Below are 21,988 nucleotides of genomic sequence, written 5' to 3'. Positions count from 1 at the left end.
ATGGCTTCTTGATGCTTAGTTATATTGATATGTAGGAATGAAACTTCTTTCTACTGAAAGATAATTTGAGAACACAAAGACTCCAAAGATTTCAGTAAACTACAACAACAAAATCCTACTATTGGATTTTTAAAAAGGTGGAACAACTGCTCAGAATATGTGAGTGAGAGGATGTATGTGGAGAAAGAAGTGAGTAGCCTTGGCAACTAGAGGCAAAAAAAAGCAACAAAACCTAGACTGGGGTTGGGTCTGTAGCTCAGTGGTAGAGCGCTTGCCTAGCATGTGTGAGGCGCTGGATTCAATTCTCAGCAATGTACATAAATAAATGAGCAAAATAAAGGTCCATTAAAAATATTTTTAAAAACCTGGACTGGTGTCTACACAACCACAGCTTCATTGTTCTGTTCTCCAAAAGATTCTAAAGTGTGACTTTTTTTTTTAAAAGGAAGAAATCAATATATTACCATGATCTTCAAATATATAAGGATTCTTGGAAGTCTTTGGATATATGCCTTGATATTATTAAATATCTATTTTATAAAATGTACCTGAAAATAAACACGGAACTGTGATACACTCTCAAAAGTGTATCAGTTTGCAATAACACCTACACAACTACTCCAAGTATATTTCTCACTTAGATTCACTCTGATATATTACTGAATGTGAGACTGCTGCAAAGCTGATGGGTGGCACTGAATCTAGAAATCAATCTGGAAGAACTAAAATCTTTGAAGTCTTTGTATTCTCACATCATCTCTCCATAACTTCTTAAAACAACTGCAGTAGATTATGTTCACTGACTTCGTACATAGCAACTTTGCATTATTACAATCCCCAAATTTCTATTATCAAATTCTGATATCTGCGCATTACTTTTTCTTGCTTTACCACACTGACTGGGGTTCCAATACACTGTTCCTGGTGAAAGAGGTGACAGTAGTCTTTTTAAGGCTAACACTTACTGTAGAGTTTTGTATGGGAATTTTTTTCTTAGTTTTTAGTTCCAAAGAAGTAAATACCATATCTTGCATTCCTAGAATAATTCTACTTTGGTGATAATGTATAGTCTTTATACATAGATAGCCTTGCTTTACTAATATTTAACATAGGATTTTTGTACTTATACCATGATTGAAAAAGGCCTTTACTTGTTTTCTTTCATACTTTTCATTAGGTTTTTGTATTAAGATTATATTAGCCTCATAATTTAATTGAGCACACTTTCTATGCTAAAGAAAAATTAGTTATATTTTCTCATAGGCAATAATCAGATTTATTCATATTTATTTACTACAGATTTTCTGTGCTTATCCTCTTGCTATTTTTCCCCTTTACTGCTCTTTAGAATTTTCCCCTTTACTTTAGCCTTTAAAATTGCTATTAGAGCTATAGCATTGAGGACAGAAAAATGGATAACTCACAAAACAAAAGCTGCCTATTAAACAGAAACTATTGATTAGTCTTAATATATATCAAGCATATACTACACTTTTGTGATTTATGGACTTAACATTCAGTTAACTAACGGAGGACAAATGCAGACACCTATGCCTGGAATAATGTATATTATGGAAATCTATCTATCTTACAGGGTTGCTCTGAGAACTAAGTGAAACCTGTGATACAAATCTGAACAGAGAGGCTGGGCTGGGGATGTGGCTCAAGTGGTAGCGCGCTCGCCTGGCATGCGTGCGGCCCGGGTTCGATCCTCAGCACCACATACAAACAAAGATGTTGTGTCCGCCGAAAACTGAAAAATAAATATTTTTTAAAAATTCTTTCTCTCTAAAAAAATAAAACAGAGAGGCTGTTCCAGGAAGAACTGAGGTTTTATCAGCTATTATTAACACAATTCTACCTCAAAGTAGTGTATATCTGGCCTTGAATGATTTGTTAGAAAGCTTAGCAGGCTCCTTGAGATACATATTATCCAAGACTTGGAAAAAGGGGAGAAGAGTGGGAAGTGGTATTAGTGGAACCAACACACTTGGAACCAAACCAAGCACACCAACTTGGAATCTGAGCCAGCTTATAACCCTTGATTAATAGCCTTCCTCCCCAGCTGGATGAAGACATGTGGCCATGCTGCCCTATTTCAAGATTCTACATGTTGCTCTTCTTTTGAACTCTCTTGTTCTAGTCTATTATTTCTGGTTTCTGTCCTGTTGCTTTTCTACTTTCTACTGTCAATTCTGAGGACTTAGTTACATGGTTTACTTGACTCAAAATCACAGAAATCATCTACCCAAATCCTACATTAAATCCAGGCTTCCACATGGGTAGGAAGAGAGAGAGAATGATGCACAGAGGGAACTAGACAGAGTCAGGCAAACTGGCTATCAGGTGTACATTAGTTAGAAGGGATTTGTTAGTCACCAGGCTGAGAATCATCAGCCCTATCAGAGGCCTTGTGTGGCTTTTAACTAGAAAGAATCTACAGTCATTGCATATGCTTACTGGTAGAAAGCATGACCACAATTCCACTTGTTAACTCTGAAAGGATATTTAAACAATTCTATTCCTCAATTCTAATGAGAAAATAACCAGGGTAGCTAGGTCCATTCTTTTGGTTTTAGGTCTCATTTTCGACTTTTCATCTTCTTGAGAACAGTCTCCTTTAAAACATTACAAGCCACGGACATGGCAGATTCCTGAGTAAAGGGAAGTCTGTAGAACTTGAGTGAAAGCAAAGAGCTCACTGATGGTGAGATTAAAACTCATCACTGGGGTTGGTGTTGTGGTTCAGCTGTAGAGTGCTAACCTAGCACATATGAGGCCCCGAGTTTGATCCTTAGCACAAAGTAAAAATAAATAAATAAAATAAAGGTATTGTGTCCAATTACAACTAAAAAATAAATATTAAGAAAAAAACAAAAAAAAAAAAAAACAAACTCATCTGACCAAGCAGTCACTAATGAGCAGCAGTAGGTGGATAAGCTATACACATGATAAGCTCATATAAGAAATCTACCCTAGAGGTCTAGAAGGGGTTTGAGAAGCAGCATAAATACATGCTCTTTTAGTGAATGCTGGGGCTGCCTGAATAGACATCATGGATCCCATGATTACATACTGCTTAGAAGTTTTAGCCTTTGTATTTCTCCACAATGTTAACAGTATATTTATGTATTATATTATATATTATATATTACATATAATATTTTCACAGGGTTTCACAGGTTGCCATGAGAAGATATTCTTAGATCTGAAAACCAAGAAGTTATAAATGCCTAACTCCTATTTTCTAGTAAAATGGGTAAGGATACTGTATTGTCTTTCAGCACTGAGTTAACCTGTTTTGCATTTTACTCAAGATTCTTTTGCCACACTAGTGTGGAGAATCTTAGCTGTCCCCTCCACATTGTGTGTGTGTAGGGTGGGCGGCAGGGAGTCATCTGGGGATTAAACCCAGGAATGTTCTACCATGGAGTGATATCCCTAGCCCTTTTTATTTTATTTTTTATTTTGGGACAGGGTCTTGCTAAATGCTGAGGCTGGCTTCGAACTTGGAATCCTCCTACCTTAGCCTCCCATGCAGTGGGATTACCCACATGCACTACTATGCCTGGCTCTACCAATCTTAATCAAGAGACAATTGTTCTCATTTCTATTCTTTCTGCCCTCTTATATCAGCTTTAGTTTGAGTATTAATGAAATTGAATCTAGGGGTAGATGCAGGGGGCTATAACCCAGTATAGATATTTGAGGTAGAAAAGTGCTATATTATCTTTCGTTGTAAAGTCTGGGCAATTTGAAGAATGCATCAAGTTCCTCAGCCTCTGTAGTCACCTTTTCAACATTCAAATGCTTCATAAACTGTTTCTAATGAATACCCTATATCCTTGAGAATATCAGGATTAATATAATACTATATATATATATATATATATTACTCTCAGATCTGACTTGGGATAAAACCTTATCTGGGTGTTTCTAAGCTGAAAATTATTTAATCAACTTTAATCCAAAATCAGTTAACGTGCCAACAGCTTCAGGTCAAACCTGAGAATCACCTTAGATAGCAACAGTACTATGAAAACTGTAATTTCTTGGACCTAGATATGTTACATGTTTATCTTATGCTTCTCAAGACTTACCACTTGCCACTCTATAACAGCTACAGTATTTTAATTTCTACAGAAATATTTGGAAAGCTAAAAGAATCCATCTCTTTTACAGCTATTTAATCTGTGGTTAAAATGAATATCTCCAGTATTATACTGGTGACAGCATTTTTGTTTCAAAATAAATCAAACTGGATCTTAATCTATTGACATCTTGATTTTGTAAATGCTCATTCTGTCCCAACTTTGCTTCTATATGATTAACACTCTTAGCTCTAGATAGGAATTTCTACTTTGTGCTCCCAATTTCAATTTCTTGTGACAATGCACACAACCCAGATTGTAATTCTGGTAACTGACTTCTTATTCCTGGCCTAGGGATATGTCTTTATATAGTCATGGAGGTTTAAGAGAATTTGGTAAATTTCTTACTCTACCCACAAAAATCCCTTCATAATCCTTATCTGAAGTAGACTTAGAGATACTTGCGAAGGGAAACGGTTAGAATTCTAGTCTGTGAATAAAGCTGTGATGCTGCTAGATTTCCTTGTAGAAGATCTCTTTAAAAGGTAGTTAAGATTATCATTAGAAGTCAACTAATGAAATGGAATACATACATTTCTCTTTTTCTCAAACACACACACACACACACACACAAAAAAAAAAAACCTTCCTCAAGACATAGGACCATCTCTTCCCTTATCTTTCTAAAGATAAATGATAGGATTCAAAAGCAAACAGGATATAGAAAATTGATCAAATCCAAATACACATTTTCCTTTTGGTACAAAGACCAAATGAAAGTAAAATGCAAAAACAGGTAACAGCCCATTTTTTTCTGAGTTGAAGAAGCTCAATTAAGTTAAGGAAATGTCTTGTCTCTTCTAGGAGGCCTGGGGGCTGATTACATGGAAAACTTCTAAGAATAAGGCTTAAGATGTCCAATTGTATATTCCTAGGAGGAAAAAGGGAATTATAAGAAAATTTATATATTGATCTATTCACATTCTTAAATACCATATTTCACCCCATAATTGGAAAAAAAAACATAAAATCTGCAACAATTATACTGTAAAGTATGGTAAGGATCAAGAAAAACTATAGGTCTTTCCCTCCTCCTAAGGAGCAGCTCCCAAGAATAAGCAATAAATTAAGAACAGTTTGCTTAGAAGTTTTCAACTACCTCCATATTATTAAACTTCTTATAACCCTATTCTACATTAGCTATGAAGTCACCTGCAAAGTAGAAATTATGTCCTAATAACATTCCTCTTATTTACTAATCCCTTTCCATACATACAATACATTTTAGGTAGCGATACAAGATGACAACATTTATGTAGTCTCAATATAAGTATAAGATTCTCTAACTTTCTTTACACAGATGGTGTGATATGACAGTCCTTACTAATGTAGCCTTTAGTTGTCTACTCATAGTCTGACTACATAAACTGCCATCTCTACCACTTCCTTTTCCTTCCTTTGGCTGCCAGCTGCTTTCCCTTAATCATACTTATCTGTAGTAAAGACTTGAAGAAATAGGGCTGCTTCAGAAGATGTGAAATAAATACTTGTCACTTGTGCTCAATATCCTAGCCGGCCTCAGAAAGCCAAAACTTTGCCTTTCAGAAGAACACTTACCTGGGTTGAAAGTGAAGCTCAGTGATAAGAGTACCAGTATGGGCAAAACCCTGGGGTTCTATCCACAAAAGAGAATAAAACAAAAAAAAATCCCCACAAATCTAAATGTTTAAAGAAAATAAGAATAATTTAATTTAATAAATTTAATAAATAAGAATATTTAACAGACTGGGAACCAGTTAATTCTTCAAGACCTTGTGAAAATCATCTTAGAGTTTGTTTCCTCATTTGAAAAGTAACCAAGCTAATATTCATTCTAGTCTCTAAAATTCTAAATTCACATTCTACTTTGTAAACTGATAATTAATATTTTGAATATTTTAATAGCCACATAATTAATAAACAATATACTATTAACAAATTGAGGACTCTATACAGCTTTTTTATCTTACCAAAAAAAAAAACAAAAACAAAATAAGAGCAAGGTAATGTGAAATAGCTTCAGAAATCAAGCAAGAAAACAGTTCAGTTGTTAGGAAAACTTCGTAATAGAACTTTAGGGTTTTCCAAAAACAGAGGGAAAACCCTCTGTTTATAGTGGACCAACACATATAAAGGTGGGAAAGAACTGAAGCAATGAAAGAAAAGGGGGAAGGGATGGGAAACGGTAGCATTAAATAAGTGAGAAGCAATCTTTGTTCAGTAATGTATAAAAAACCACTATAGTTCTTTAAGCCTGGAGAGAATAAAGTAGTCATTTAGGGCACTGCATATAGGGACATCAGGATTTGATGCTACTGATACTTTATAACTCATGTACTGTTAAATAATTTTATGTATTTAAACTTTAAGATTTCAAATCTAAGATTTTGAAAAAGAAATCTCAAATACATTTCAACCTGGTACATGGAAGTGTGTTAAATATACATTGCTGCCACGCCTGTAATCCCACTGGTTCAGGAGGATGAGGCAGAAGGATGGCAAGTTCTAAGCCAACCTCAGCCAAAATAAATAAATAAATAAAAAGGAGGTGTTAAGCACTCAGTGAAACCCTGTCTCTAAATAAAATATAAAGTAGGGCTGGATATGTGCTCCTGAGTTCAATCCCCAACACCAAAAAACAACAACAGTAAGTATTGCTAGGTAGAAAATTAACATATGGCTATTATTTATACTGCAAAATGTATAAACCATACCCTTTAGTTAAATACCAATACTTGACTACATTTAAAATAAACTGTTTTCTCCAAATTAGTAACAAATATAAATTTCTACCACACAAAATAAAGACAATCATGATTTGACGGATATTTGAATGAATATGAATTTTGTTTTATATTCTCCTTTTAAAAGTGGCAAGTAGCAATAACTCAGCAAAGACAGTGGGTTTTTCTTTTAAAGACAACTTCTAGGGTAGGTCTGAAAAGTACTTTAGCTGACAGAGGACAATACTTCTGAAGCTGTAAGCCAAGTAATGTAACAGGAGAAGAGTACGATGGGGGAGGAGAAACAAAGGTTTATAAAAATGGTTAAGGCAACTTCTTTAAGATGCAATCTGATAGCTTAAGTGTTTAGTATTTGGAAGTCAACATGTCTAGTATATCTCTAGCACTCTTTAGGAAGGAGAAAGCAAATATTCAAGAAAGGTGTTCCATTCATCCTTACAAAGGTCATTCATTAAGATACTAAATATTATACACTGTTTACAGCATGGATGCGATAGGCATATAAAATTATCAAAGAAACTTTATTCATTCATTCATTCATTCATTCATTCATTCATTCATTCATGCTGGGGACTGAACTAAGGGGAACTCGGCCACTGAGCCGCATCCCCAGCCCTATTTTGTATTTTATTTAGAGACAGGGTGCCACTGAGTTGCTTAGTGCTTCACTTTTGCTGAGGATAGCTTTGAAGGAAAAAAAAAAAAAAAAAAAGTGAATCTTTTAGAGGCATTACTAAAGACAAGCCAAAACACTATTACCAAGGCAGGAAATTTTCATTCATCTAAATATCTTAATATCTAAAACCAAAAAACTAATTGGAAAATCATTCAATTTCTGTCACCCTTAGTTGGAAAGGCCCATACAATTCTCTAAATATATAGAGATTATCTTCTCTACCCTTTTGTAGTAGTAGTTCCTAGCTTTGAGAAAACAAAGGCTTGATCAGGGTAGAATGAGACTAAAGAAGAAGAGCTCAGTAAGTATTGAGTTGATAAATGATAAAATACTTGAGAGTAAATGCGAATTTCTCCCATTCAAATGTTCTCTAAATCTACGCTTCCTTTTCTAGAAAGTCTAAAAAAGTGATTTTTGGTTTAAGAACTCCTTGCTATGTTCCCTCCAGACTTATAATAAATTCGAACTTCTCCACAGGTTCTCAAAGACCTTGCATGAACCTACCTTAACTTCCCCCTCCAACTTTAATACTCTCCCCATTCACCACTACGGTTGCATTCTCACCATCTTTCAGTACCTTGAAAGCACGAAGCTGTTTCTACATTAGAACTTGCACACTTGCTTTGCTTACTCCCTATTCCAGTCTCAAATATCACTGTTTCAAAGAGATCTTCTGAACCCCAAATCTAAATTATGCTATTTTTTTCACAGTACCCAGTTCTTTCAATTCATAGTTAAAAATTGTGATTCCCCACCATATATTCATCTGTGGACTCACTTGATTAATGCCTACTGTCTTTACTAAACTTAAAGCTCCCTGAGGTCAATAACAACAATTTCTTCAGCATTTGTACAAGTAGCATCTGACCATTACTCTTTTAACTACATTAAAGAATGGCAGTTAAAAAAAACAGACCATTAATGAGAGTAATACCCACATGTACAACTTACTAATTTGCTAGAAATCTGTTTACTTGGTTAATGCCTATTAACTGTAACATATAAAACCAATTCTTGCTGGGAGTGGTGGTGCACACCTGTAATCCCAGCGGCTCAGAAAGCTGAGGCAGGAGGATAGCAAGTTCAAAGCCAGCCTCAGCAAAAGCAGGTGCCAAGCAACTCAGTGAGACCCTGTCTCTAATAAAACACAAAAAAGGGCTGGGATGTGGCTCAGTGGCTGAGTGCCCTTGAGTTCAATTCCTGGTACCCCTGACCACCACCAAAAAAAAAAAAAAAAAATCCTGATTATAAGGTCTTAACAATACCATATTTTTTTCTATATCAAGTTATATCTTGAACATTCCCTGACAAGGCCATAAAACCCTTTAAAAAAGTTAGAGAGTCATTGGAGCATGCTTCCCACCTTGTTAATCTGGAAGGATATTTTAGAGTGCTTGGTCCTCGTATATTATTTTGATGAGATAATTTAAGTCTTGTATTAGCAAAAACTAACCATTCTTATATGTTTGAACATTTCTTTTTCAGATGATGTAATAAGATTCTTGCAATTCTTGTGCTATTGGAAAGGACTTCATTAGTGAAAAATTCATTTTTAAACGATTGTGCATTAAAAAAAAATTAATATTTTGTTCCTGTAGTTTCAGGTACAGCCTATGTTCTTAAGTAATGTGATACTTTTAATTGATGCCCTAAATACCACAAAAGAACAATTCAGGCTTAGAAGTAACTTCCCTTACCATCTATTAGGGCGGTCAACTACAGGTGCTGAAGACCTCAGGCAGTAAAACATTCTTAGGGTCAAGTCTGAGACACTTAAGAGATGGCAAGAATTCTACGTTTTCCCCTTCTTTTCCACCCTCAGCACAACACAGGAGATACTAGCCTGTGTTCTGCTATTTCCACATTCTTAGGACTTACAGGAAGCAAATGTTGGTATTAATGGTAGCTAAGCGCTCCTGAACACTGAATGTTAAGGCAAGGGCTCTACTATTGAGCTACACCCCCAGTCTCACTCTCAATTACTTCCAGTGCCATCTTAACTAGCAGAAGCAGAATTTAAAACTAATTATATATATATAAATATACATATATATTTTTTTTTTCCATACACACACCCCACACACTCTGCGAGAGCTCTATTTCTTTCGGAGGCTGAGGCAAGAGGATTCCAAGTTCAAAGCCAGCCTCAGCAACTTAGGGAGACTGTGTTTAAAAATTTAAAAAATTAAAAAACTAAAAGGAGAGGTGGGGGGCAGGTGGCTGGAATGTAGCTGAATGGTTAAGTGCCCCTGGGTTCATTCCCAGGCACCAAAAAACAAAACAAAACAACAAAACATATATTTCTCAGAACTGTTTCAGTTGTCACTTCATTAGTTTCTTACCAGTTTGGCAATGAGTAGAATCCTCAAAAATCAATCTGGAACAAAATGAAATATGAAAAAAATTTACAAAATGAGGGAAATACAATAATTTTTTGAACACAATAAAATGTTCAGCCATACTATTTTGTTTTAAAAAAGTAATAATATACCATATTTTTATAGATAAACTTGCCATTTCATGACTATTTCTTGGAAACAAAGGTCCAAGATCTGGTGCTAGCTAGTCTATGTTAATGTTTTCATGATTCTTTGGCAAAATGAAAACAATTTTGGACAAATTAAATGTATTAAATTAATTTTAATCTATTTCCACTGAAGGGAATAGAAGGGATGCCTTTTGTTCACATTATATTCTTTCTACTTTGCTAATGCTAAAATGTATTTTTCATGAAAAATGAAACCTTTGTAAAAAGTAAAACAATGGTAATAGATGTCAAGTTTCATTTCTTTTAAGTGATTTTTACCAGACAAAACTTAAATTAGCTTTCTCCCACCTTTTTTGAAATCTAACTGGTTCCAAGACATTAGGTTTTAAAACTAACTGGGTTTGGAGCTGGACATAAATTCATTCAAATCACAATTTAGTTGTAAGACTTCAGACAAACTCCTTCTCTGGGTCTCAATTTTCTCAACTGTAAACTCTACAGAGTTGCTGGGAAGATTAAATGAGATAAGCTTTTAAGTTCTGCACAGGCTACATACAGAAAAAAAAATGTTCTTTTACTTGGCAGATATATTATTTTATCTTTTTCTGGGCCCTAGAAATCCAAATCCGGATTGTCTTTTCAGTCCTGGGGAAAAGTCTCACATGCTTTTACCAATCCCAATGCACATATTCTGGAGGATTCCATTACGGCGAATATCTTCAGACCTAATAACTAACCAGTTATTCTATCAATAGACCTATTTTCTGTATCTTCAGTCTCTCTTCCTCTAGTTTCACCACTTCTGTTTATATTGAAGACTTTCCACTTTAAAAAAAAACTGTGTGTATATATAAATAGATAAACAGATGTATGCCTACATATCTGCATCTAGAGTTTATCTCATATATCTCAAAACATCCTTTAGAATCAAATTACTTTACCTCTCCATTTCACAGTTACTCCATCAGGCTCAAAATGTGTTCTGGTCCAGTGTCTATCCTTACTTGCTCATCATTTAGACTCTCTGACAACCTCTTATAATTTCAAAATACATTGAGTTCTGTGCAACTTTTACTTTATGGCATGTAACACCACTTTCCTTCATTAAGCATAAAAACTAATGTTTAAACTTGGTTTCTTGGTTGCCTCAATCAAAAATTCCATTTTAAACAGATTGGTATTCTTTTGTCTTTTTATGCCAGTCAAACCCAGAGCTTTAATTACCACTTCCACACTACTGACTCCTACATCTAAAGATTGCAATGATGTCCCTTCAACTTCAGACCCCGGACATCTCAGTCTGTAACCCACTACCATCCCCCTCCTTAAACCAAGGCCTGTTTTTTTGGGGTGGGGAGTGACTGGGCATTGAACCTAGGGATGCTTAACCACTGAGCCACATCCCCATCCCTTTTTATTTTGAGACAGGGTCTTACTAAGTTGCTCAGGGCCATGCTAATTTGTTTAGGCTGGCTCTGAACTTCCATCAAACCTGCCTCAGCCTCCATAGTTGCTGGGATTACAGGCATGTGCCACCATGCTTGGCTGAAGGCTCATTTCCTATGTATTCCTTTCCAATTCTCTCAACCACATTTCTGCTCAACCAGTTTTCATTGAGATCACTCACTGACTAATCACTCACTGACTAATATCTACCTCATACTCTTCTAATCCATACTCTACATTACTGCAATGTGATGTCACTTTCCTGTTTAAAATCTTTGGATGGGCCTTGCAAGCCCTGTTGAATAAGCATAAATTCGTTAGCATGCCATGTATGATTCCCTCCTACCTCCTGTTCCTGTTTTCTATCTTAGTTTTGAACACTACTCCATTTATTCTACTGAACATACCGTGTTCTTTTCCACGTCTTTACTTTTGCACATACTGTTAATTCACTGTTGGTAAAACCCTCCAACTCATCATGCCCCTTTCAAAAAAACAAAACAAAACAAAAATCAAACAATTTTTTATTTATTTAACCCTCTGTTAAAGTTTAATTTCTTCCTCTAGGGAAAATAAAAATCTCCTCTGAACCATGCCTATGCTGACTGCTTTAGATAATCTCTTCAGAGATTTTTATGTTTGGGATTGTGTATTTATGTTATGTTTTTCTTAGGGATCCTAACAGATAAAAAATTGAAAAACACTGCCCTAGGGATTTATATCAGAATGTCCTTTATTTATGCATGCCCTCCACACTGCATTATTTTACTGCCCTAAATCTTTAATTAATAAAAGTAACATTGAGGTCTGTTAAAAAGCTGTGTAAGGTAGCATCAACCCAGCTACCTATGTGGCTGAAACAAGAAGACTGTTTGAGCACAGGAATTCAGAGAGCCTGGGTAACATAGAAAGGACCCATCTCCAAACAAAAAACAAAACCCCAAATGTAACCTGTGGTGTTTTAGATGTTACATTTGACAACCCAAGTCACTGAATAGTTTTTTCCCCCATAACCAATATGCAGAGAATAATTTTTTTCTTTGGGGGTTGCAGATGTTAGAGGGTAAAAAATTATCAGCATACTAAGCAGGATACTAATCGAAAACAAAATATCTAGGTCAAAATCTGCAGGTGGTATTTTTTTGAACAGTTTATTATAAGGAGTATGTCAACTAATTTTAATTTTTAAAATACACAAAGAACAATCCAAACTCAGAAGCCAAACAAGTTTGCTGCAATTGATAGCAGTCATAATAAAAAGAATTTCTTTCACTGCATATAGATTCTTAAGAGTAAAGGCTTGACAATTGACTACTGACAATTCTAATACTACCTCTAAGACACTGGGGAAAGCTTCATGGGAAAACTGAAAACAAAACCACAACTAGAATATCCATTTCATGTTTCCTAATGATTTTTCCAAAGGTTATGACAAAACAATATAACATAAGCTGTGTTTTTGTTTTTATGCCTTAAAGAGTCAATTTTAGCACTACTGTAGAAAGTACAAAAGCAACACAGAGGAAATGTAACTAAATATAATCAGATTCAATCCTAATTTGCTTTGATTTTCAAGTAGCTTCAATTCCTTCATGTACAAGACCATACATACCATACCCACTGCCTTCATTACAAAGATATGTGTAATTAATAATGTGCTAATACTTACAATACAATCTGAAGCTCTGGTGTAAGGACACTATAAATATAAAACACTTGCTTGACAAATCTGCACAAGATGATTTTTCTAATGAAAAGGTTAAAAATGTTTAAAAAGTAAAAAAAAAATTAAAAAAAGAATAACTATATGCTAATATCATATTACTGCACAGACTAGTTTGACCCATCAATATTTTAGAATGGGTAAGATAAACTTATCACAAATGATGGCACAGATAATTATGAGCATAATATATACTAAGAAAATAAAGTAAAAAGTGGTATACGAGAACAAAGTGGCGGGGGTGGAAGGTGGCCCTTTCACTTGTCATCTCTTAATCTTACTAATACTGTTCTCAGGCTATCATCCCTTTGCACATAAGGAAATTAAGCCTTTGGGTTGTTAAGTTATTAACTTGCCTGAGTTAACACAACTTGTAAGTGGGAGAGACATAACACAGGTTTAACTTAAAGACTGTCTTCTGTCCACTGTTCCTGGATTTGGCTAATGTCTGCCCAGCTATGATTTCCCTGACTGCACATCATTGCTCATTTTTTCATTCTCCCCTATTCATTGAGGTCTAACATGATCACCCTATTGAACAGGTCAAATCAAAAGTGACTGGTACATACATCATAGACACTGGCCCATTTCTCCTTTCGCATTTTTAAATGTTAGCTGTACGTAAAAACTAGTTTAGTCATTTTTTACTTTTATCTCCTTAGAAAACAAAAAGGTCTTATATCTAAGTCAAATTTACATATAAAATGTATTCTAAAATTTGAAATAATTGAAATAAAAATTAAGTTTGAAATTATGATTGTAATTTTAACAAATTCTAGCCAAAATGAAAAGAAACTGCAAAGTGTAGGTTGCAGTGATTAGTATTTAAAAGAACCTGCCATGTTCCATGACTTTTAGAAACTGAATGTGAGCTAGAGATGAAACCTAAGAATCAAACAGTACAGCTTCATTATCCTTGATCTAAAATGTGTGGGATCAGAAGTCATTCCAATTTTGGAATATCTGTGTGGCACTATCAGTTGAGCATCCTTAATCTGAAAAATCAGAAATCCTTAACTGCTCAGATTTTTTGTGATACCGATGGTCAGCTTATATTCTGAAGCAATGGTTTGGGGTGGGGAGAGGAGAGAGTTAGAATGACAGAGTTGCAAAGTTTTAACTTTTAAGTTAAAGGGATATTAAAAACTAAATACAGTTATTACCACCATAATTTTATCATAGCATATTAACAAAAAAAAAGACAATTTCAGAGAAAAAAGAGTTAATTTTATTTAGCAAACTGAATTCACAAGCACATCAGTATATAAAATAGCTCCATGTAAATTTAAGTTCTAAATGTGAATAAATAAAATTGTTAAGGTTTTATTTAGAAAAAGGACAAATCATAAAATGATAAATGTGGCATTAAAAATCTTTTAGTCACTAGAAGATACCATATTTAAAGTAAAAAGGACAATCCCCAAACTGGAAGAACAGATCTTTAGAGCCTACCAAGTACTGTTATATAGAAAATAGAAAAATTATTACAATTTAATAAGAAAAGGTAACCCTGAGCAGGCAATTTATAGAAAAAGAAAATGAATGGCCAACAAATAAGTGAAAGTTTTAGCAACTACACAAGTTATTGGGTGATGCAAATAAAAACTGCCACTATGTGCCATTTCATACTCCTTAGAATGGCAAAAGTTAGGCCTTAAGTATTTGTAAGGCAGAGAACACATCTCTCGTCCACAATCACTTTGGAGAGAAAACTGGCAGTTATCTTAAAAAGTGGAATAAGCTCATACCCGGTGTCTAACAGACGACTACCAGATTTATATTCCAGAGTCATCTTTCTCAATTACAGCTTTCTGGTTGTTTTAATGAATAGGGGTGCTACAAAATTAGAAGTCAAAGAGCCAGGCACTCTTCTTGCATAAAGATAATGCTGCTCTGTGTCCTATGACTTTTAACTATTCTACAGACTTTCAGAGAGGGGTTGAAGGAGAGGAAAAACAACAAGAACCCTAAAGTCAGATATTTCTCAACAGGACTTGCAACCAACATTGCTTTAATACAGGTGATGATTTTAAAGAATTCAACTACTGTGTTAAAAAGATTCACTTTCTTTGATTCAACTTTACTGAAAATAGTTTTAGAAAATCATTTTTCACCAACAGTGCTGCTTTTGGTATCTGAATGCCCATTTCAATATAACAACTAAAATATGCACTGGTAGCTGTTGTATTGACAGTGTTACTATCCATTGACGCAAAGTACCCAAAACTTCTTCTAGTAGTGCTTCTAATTTAATGCATACACAAATGACCTGACAATCTTATTAACCTACAGCACCTGAATCAGCAGCATAGGATCTGAGATTCTACTTTTCTAACAGGCTGTCAGGTTTTAGCATCACACAGCTAAAACTTAAGTATAGTTGAACTGAATGAAGCATTTGCACAGTGAAATACATATTAATGTATTGTAATTAACTGCTTATATGTTAGAGAGGACATTGTCGGTATAACACTTGAGAGACTGGGTTTGAGACCCAGCACCACATAAAAAAAATAAACAAAAGGTATTGTGTCCATCTATAACTAAAAATACTTGATAAAATTAGATGTAGGATCAAAAATATAAAGAGATAGTTTGGGAAAATTGTTATTAGGTAATTTCATTGTTGTGAGAATGTCAGCATATACTTAAAACATGGCTAAGATGTCACTAGGTGATTCAATTTTATGAGATCACTATTGTGTTTGCTGTCCATTATTGACCAAAATATTATGTGGTACATGACTGTATACAAGAATATTCCTTAATTCTTGAATAGCAAACAATTGAGAAGCAACTAAAATGATCAACTACAGAAAGCTGGTATAGTAACATAATGGAGTACATACCATATTAGCAATAAAAATATACTAGAGCTATCTGAATAAACAAATAAATCCTGGCCTAATGACAAAAAAGCAAACTACATAAAGATATAAACATTATATTTAAATAGTTTTTGTTGTTGTTGTTTTGAGATTGGATCTATGTTATCCAGGCTGGTCAAAATCCTTAACTGATTTTCTGCCTTAGCCTCCTGAATGCTGAAACTATAGGCGTACACCACCACACTCAGCCTAAATCATTTTAAAACAATCAAAAACGAAAGTAGTGTTCTGGAATATAAAAGTAGATAGTTAAGTATAAACAAGCAGATAGGAAGGATGGATGTTAATTAAGTTAGTGGCTGGGGTGAAGAGAATAGAATTTAAGAGGATTTACAAGGTAAATTGTCTCATTTTGATTTGTAGCTTTATTTCTTCAATTGAGTCATAGGTAAATGGAGAATCGTTATATTGTGGGTCATCAATAGTTATATTGCTATATTATTTCTCAGTTCACCTGGACTGAAAATGTTGGGCCTATATGTGTTGGGAAAACACTGCTCTAAAGAGTAGCATTCAGGACTAGAGGTCAGAAGACACACATTCAAGTCTCAATTCTGCATCTCATTAATTGTTTAGCTTTAGGTAATTCAAGTAATTCTTTTCTTTAGTTTTTACTCGTTTCACCTCTAAAAAATAAAATTTAAAAAAGCCATTAAACTACTTTTCCACTCCACCTCAGAAGATTGGGTTTCAGAGACAAATAGTGCAATGTATGTGAGAGTAGGAAAAGTGGGAGTAATTCTGAGAATTAAAAGAAAAACCTTGGTTAGACAAGAAATAAAATCTACCAGCAATAAACCAATCAAGTCAATGAACTATTTTTTTGTTATCACTGATTCTAAGGATATGACACCAATACTAACATGGAAGAAATTTTGAGTTTATCAGTTGGTAATTTTAAACAGAATATAATGTCGCACACTTAGAGTAACTGTTGCTTATAAATTCTCACTGCCTTTTCTATAAAGTGAGCAGGTGGCACATTTTATTAGCTCTATATTACAGATGGAGAAACTGACTCAGATGTGAGATAACACTGCCTGGAGTTGTATACCAATTCAGTAACAGAACTTGGAACAGATACCACTTGCCTAGTTTTGTGTTCACAAAGCTAACTTTAAAAAAAAAATTGTTAGGATGCTGTATAGTTATTGTCCCACGAAATAAAACATTCTTTGTCAACTATCATTTCATACACATTTCAAAATGGGCAAAGATACTCAAGGAAACAAAACACATATCAACTAGAGGACTGAACACCAAGAGACAAAATTAAAACCACCTAGATTGCTGAAAATCTAATCCTATCCTTGCCAATTAACCTTATTAATGGTAGAGTACGAGAAAAGAGAGGACAAAATGTGGGTGAGAGAGCTTTTCACTTCCTCCTGGATCTCAAATAAGATATCAATTATGACACAAAAAAGAATTTGTATCTTTAGAAGTTTAACACAACTTCGCTGCTCTTTAAGTAAGGCCACTACCACTTCTTCCAAAAAAATTTCTCCAACAAGCATGAAATTAGGCAGTCTTAGATTACTGAGTACTAGCAATCCTGGTAATTATCAAAATAATGTCTTGTTTGTGACTATTACCCGAGTTCCTAAGATAAACATACGAAGAGACTAATTCTTAATGGAGAAAAGTCCATTATTGCAAACCTTCCTGTCAACGTAAACATATTAATTTTATTACATGTTCTAACTTTAGAGTCCAAACGTAGTAGTTTCAAATGCTGACACAAGACATCCAAAATCCTATTTACCGAATACTTAAAAAAGCCAATGAATCATCTTATGGATCAAGCATTATACAGCAAGTGTTAGAGGAATACCTTTCAGAAACTAAATAGCTAAAATTTAAAGGTCACCCTCTCTATATTCCGTTATTCACCCTTTGATTACCTAATGTACCTTACACTGATTTAAAGCATCATGTTCAAAGAAAGGGCAGAAATCTCACACTGGATCAACATTTTAAAAAAAAAAAAAAAAACAAGAAGCCGAGTTTAGAGCCTCTCTACGAACATCCTCCACACAATACAATCCACAACTTTGTTTCAGGGGTAAAATAAAATTTCAAACCCAAACTCTTAATTTTCCAATTCAAAGTTGATCCCTGATGAGCATATCCTAGAGCAGATGAAAGTTCAACTATCTAAAGAAGAACCCTGCGACGGCCCGGCCAGAATACACAAATCACCAAGCTCGGCGCAGATTCAATCTAAAATCGAGGCTGGCACGATGAGGACCTTGAGTAGAAAGCTGCTAGGCACCGGCGAATCTCAGAGAGCGAAGGAGAGGAATGTAAACCCGACCCCATCTTTCGGTCCACTGGGAGAAAAGCAAAGGAAGTGAAACAAGACCCTTCCCCGCTGGGAAGGACCCAAGACCTTCCCAAGGCGTCCGTCTCTCCCTCACCCCTAGACTCCAGCAGCTCCGCGGAACGCAAGGACCCTCCCACCTACCCCTTCACCAATACACTAGAGTCCTCTTCAACACACCGACCCGACCGGGAGTAGGTCTCCGGCCTTTGCCGACGCGGAGAGGCATCTCGGTCGCCAACAACAAAGACGCCTCCCGCTCCCCTCCCCCGCCGGCCCCGGCCCGTCCCTCCCGCGCTGCGGCTCCCGGCCTAGCGCCCCCTCCCCGAGCCCGGCCGCAGCCGCAGCGCGTCCCATCAGCGGCCCCACGCACCTGCACAGAGGCGGCCACGGCCGAGATGCCGAGCAGAGGGGGTCGGGAGAGAACGTCTGCGACGCGTTGTCCTCCACGAGGCGCGACCCGCGCTCCGGCCACCGGACTCTCGCAGTACGCGGACGGGCCCAGGCGAGGAGGGGGCACGAGGGCTGCAGTCCCCGGAGCCGGGACGAAGGACCGCGGGGTCTGAGGTAGCCCCGAGTCTCGCCTCGCGCCGGCTCTTCTCCACACAAGCTCGCGTTCTGCTGACTAACGGCCCCGGCTCGAGGAGCTGGAGCGGCGGCCGCCGGCGCCGGCTGCTCTCGGGCCTCACGTCCCGAGCGGCCGTGGTCGCAGACGCTGCCACCGCCTCCTTTTCTGGCACTGTAGACAACACCCAGTCCCAGCCAGGTCTTTCTTCTCTTCAATTCTCCTTTCTTTCTCCTCCTCAGCCCGCCAGGCGCTGGGCTTGCTCTTGTAGCGGGAAAGACACTGGATAGGAACGGAGGGGGATAGCCGAGACCTTTCTACACCAAGAGTTGGTCACTGACTGGAGGAAGGTGCCAAGCTGACCCGGGCTCCAGCCTGCGATCGGGTGTGGGGAGGGACGAAGCCCTTCCTCGCCCAATTTGCACCAATCACAAGCCGTTCAGTAGAGTCGGTAGCGCAGCCGACTTCCGGAGAGGCTGAACGGATTCGGCAGGAGGCGGGGATTGCGGAAAGGAAGAGCCAATAGGAATAGAGGAAACCCTCCCCTCTGCCGTGATGGACTGCCGCATTCGGGTCAATGGGAGAATGCTCATTTCGAAGAAAGTGGGACTTGTTCACCCGGTTAGAGGCAAGGGTTGCGCAGGCTGGGGGGTCGGGGGCGCTGGTAGAGGCTGAGCCTTGTGGAGTTTCCTGCACCAAGTGCTGGGAGGGCAAGAGGATGTCCTTTCACCACCACAGGGAGTCACGTGTGCCTACTGGGGGCGGAAAGGCTGGATAAGTTCCTTCCGGGTCACGAGAGAAGCGTCAACACCTGGGGAGGAAGCTCTCTGGTCTTCCCTGAAACTTTTTAGGTACACTCTACTTGAGGTGGTTGTGGTTTCGGGGATGAGTTCCCAGAAGGGCAACGTGGCTCGTTCCAGGCCTCAGAAGCATCAGAATACATTTAGCTTCAGAAATGACAAGTTCGATAAGAGTGCCCAGACCAAGGTAGGAACCTGCCTGTTGTACTAACTCTGACTCCAGGAAGAAGTGATTTATTGGAGGGGGAGTGAGGAAATCAGTGCAGTTGGCGAGAGCGAGTGTGGACCGCAGCCCAGGGTTAGTCTTGGCTGCAGTGCAGCCCTTTCTAAAATGTTATTCCCACGCCCTTTGTTTGACCTGGATATGTTGTCTCCTCGTAAATACTTGTCACGATCGACACACTTAACTAATTGCACAGAGTGGACCGGGACCCTCGTCAAACCTAAGGTGCCAATGAGAAAATTGAGTCGTTGAACGCTCCCATCTGGATCTTTCTCGTTTGGGGTAGGAAAACAAGGATTATGCACGAGTGTCTCTTTCAGAATTTGCACCAAGTTTATGCAAGCAATAGCCTCAGTGTCCTCACCAACGTAATGGGAATTTCTCTTTTTCTTAAGATTGTTTTGATAAGCAAATTATTCAATTTATGTAAAACTGGTAGCTTTGGTCTTTATAAAGTCTTTTACTTCTTTAGCAGAACTTCTGTAAACTGGTAGAAAATTCAGACTGTTTCGATAAGCCAGAGAAATTGGGTTGTATGTAACTACTAATTTACTGTGGTTATCTCTTCCTGCACCCTTATCCCTATGGAGAGGACAAAATTGACGACACAAGGGCATATTAGAGACCAACATTACATCAGATAAACTTGATATTTAAACTGGAATTCAAATGTATTAGGTTTGAGACTTGAGTTATTTAATGTTTATCTGAGCTTTAATGTTGTCTCAAGTGAGAAATCTGGAAGGATTGTTGTAATGCTAAACTAAATGATCATAATGGGTGTTCAGTAAGTAATTAGTTGAGTGAGAAAGCAAAGTCATCTGTTTATAGTAACCTGTAGTCTTATTTTGTTTCCTCTGTCTCTTCATTTACTGTACAAATATTTAATGAGCACCTTCCATGTGCAAGGCCCTATGCTCCTGGTTGTGCAGTATTCACAAGTATTGACTCTTTATAGAACTTAAGAGTTTTCTGCATAATATGGGCAATAATTAAGACAAGATATATGTCATTACAAATTGTGATACATATTGGTGAAGTGTAAGACAGTTTAGTAAATTGTCCTACAAGGACCTCTCCTTTCTCCCACTTAAATTGAGCAAATTTTCAGAAGAAAAATCATAAGCAGTATTTGGAAAGATTTTTCCAAGACTGTGCCAATTATCAATAGGTTACACCAGAATAAAAAAGCTGCATTAGCCAGGAGTGGTGGTGCAAGCCTGTAATTCCAGAGACTCAGGAGGCTGAGGCAGGAGGATCCCGAGTTCAAAGCCAGCCTCAGCAACTTGGTGAGGCACTAAGCAACTCATTGAGACCCTGTCTCTAAATTAAATACAAAAAAGGACTGGGGATGTGGCTGAGTGGATGAGTTCCCCTGAGTTCAATCCCCAGTACCAAAAAAAAAAAAAAAAAGAAAGAAAAAAGAAAAAGCTGCACTATACCAAATAGATGTCTACAGTTTTGTCACAAGGATTTTGATTTTGATTTCCTTTTCCTCTTTAAAATTGTGAAGAAGTCTCATTTTTCAGTAGGTCAGACCACCAGATTATTTGTTATTGGGAGTTCTGACAAAAATAGCAAGAAATATTTTACTAAGGAACAAATATTTTACTAAGAACTAATAAATAATATACATAGTTGGCTCAAAAATCTTGTGTCTAAAGCTAAGACTTTCCAGAACCATCTGACTCTACCTCAGGACTGGTAAGAAATGTGTGGTAATTCCCTTTAAAGTCAGAAGTGATTAGTTTTACTTCGTAACTTACAAGGTGAAGTGTAAGACAGTTCAGTAAATTATCCTCTAAGGACTTCTCCTTTCTCCCACTTAAATTGAGCAAATTTTCAGAAAGAAAATCATAAACAATATTTGGAAAGATTTTTCCAACACTGTGCCAATTATCAATAGGTTACACCTATTGTATATTTTATTCAACCCTGTATCCCCAGCATCTAGTAGACTGTGGCTGGTACCAGACACTAGA

The 21,988-nt window shown here is 36.9% G+C and overlaps 2 protein-coding genes across 8 annotated transcripts in view; one reads left to right on the top strand and one right to left on the bottom strand.

The window, feature by feature from the left end:
- Window positions 1-19,363, bottom strand: part of Abhd17b (abhydrolase domain containing 17B, depalmitoylase) — a 40,350-nt gene extending 20,987 nt beyond the window's left edge. The window contains exon 1 of one of the 2 annotated variants that reach the window (XM_027940152.3): window positions 18,792-19,363. The gene's annotated coding sequence lies outside the window, so the exon portion shown is untranslated. Of the gene's footprint in view, window positions 1-9,892; window positions 9,928-18,791 lie in introns of those variants that run through there. The other variant, XM_071600573.1, reaches the window with a different exon arrangement.
- Window positions 19,364-19,523: 160 nt separating this feature from the next.
- Window positions 19,524-21,988, top strand: part of C13H9orf85 (chromosome 13 C9orf85 homolog) — a 60,416-nt gene continuing 57,951 nt past the window's right edge. The window contains exon 1 of one of the 6 annotated variants that reach the window (XM_071600575.1): window positions 19,524-19,604. In XM_071600575.1, the coding sequence (XP_071456676.1) occupies window positions 19,539-19,604 (66 nt within the window). In that variant the 5' untranslated portion in view covers window positions 19,524-19,538. Of the gene's footprint in view, window positions 19,605-19,643; window positions 19,971-20,132; window positions 20,289-21,988 lie in introns of those variants that run through there. The other 5 variants (XM_071600577.1, XM_027940137.3, XM_071600578.1 and 2 more) reach the window with 5 other exon arrangements.

The sequence above is a fragment of the Marmota flaviventris genome, chromosome 13, assembly GCF_047511675.1.
Source record: "Marmota flaviventris isolate mMarFla1 chromosome 13, mMarFla1.hap1, whole genome shotgun sequence".
NCBI lineage: Eukaryota > Metazoa > Chordata > Mammalia > Rodentia > Sciuridae > Marmota > Marmota flaviventris.
Note: the sequence above shows the minus strand (reverse complement) of the source record. Positions and strands in the feature narration are given on the sequence as shown.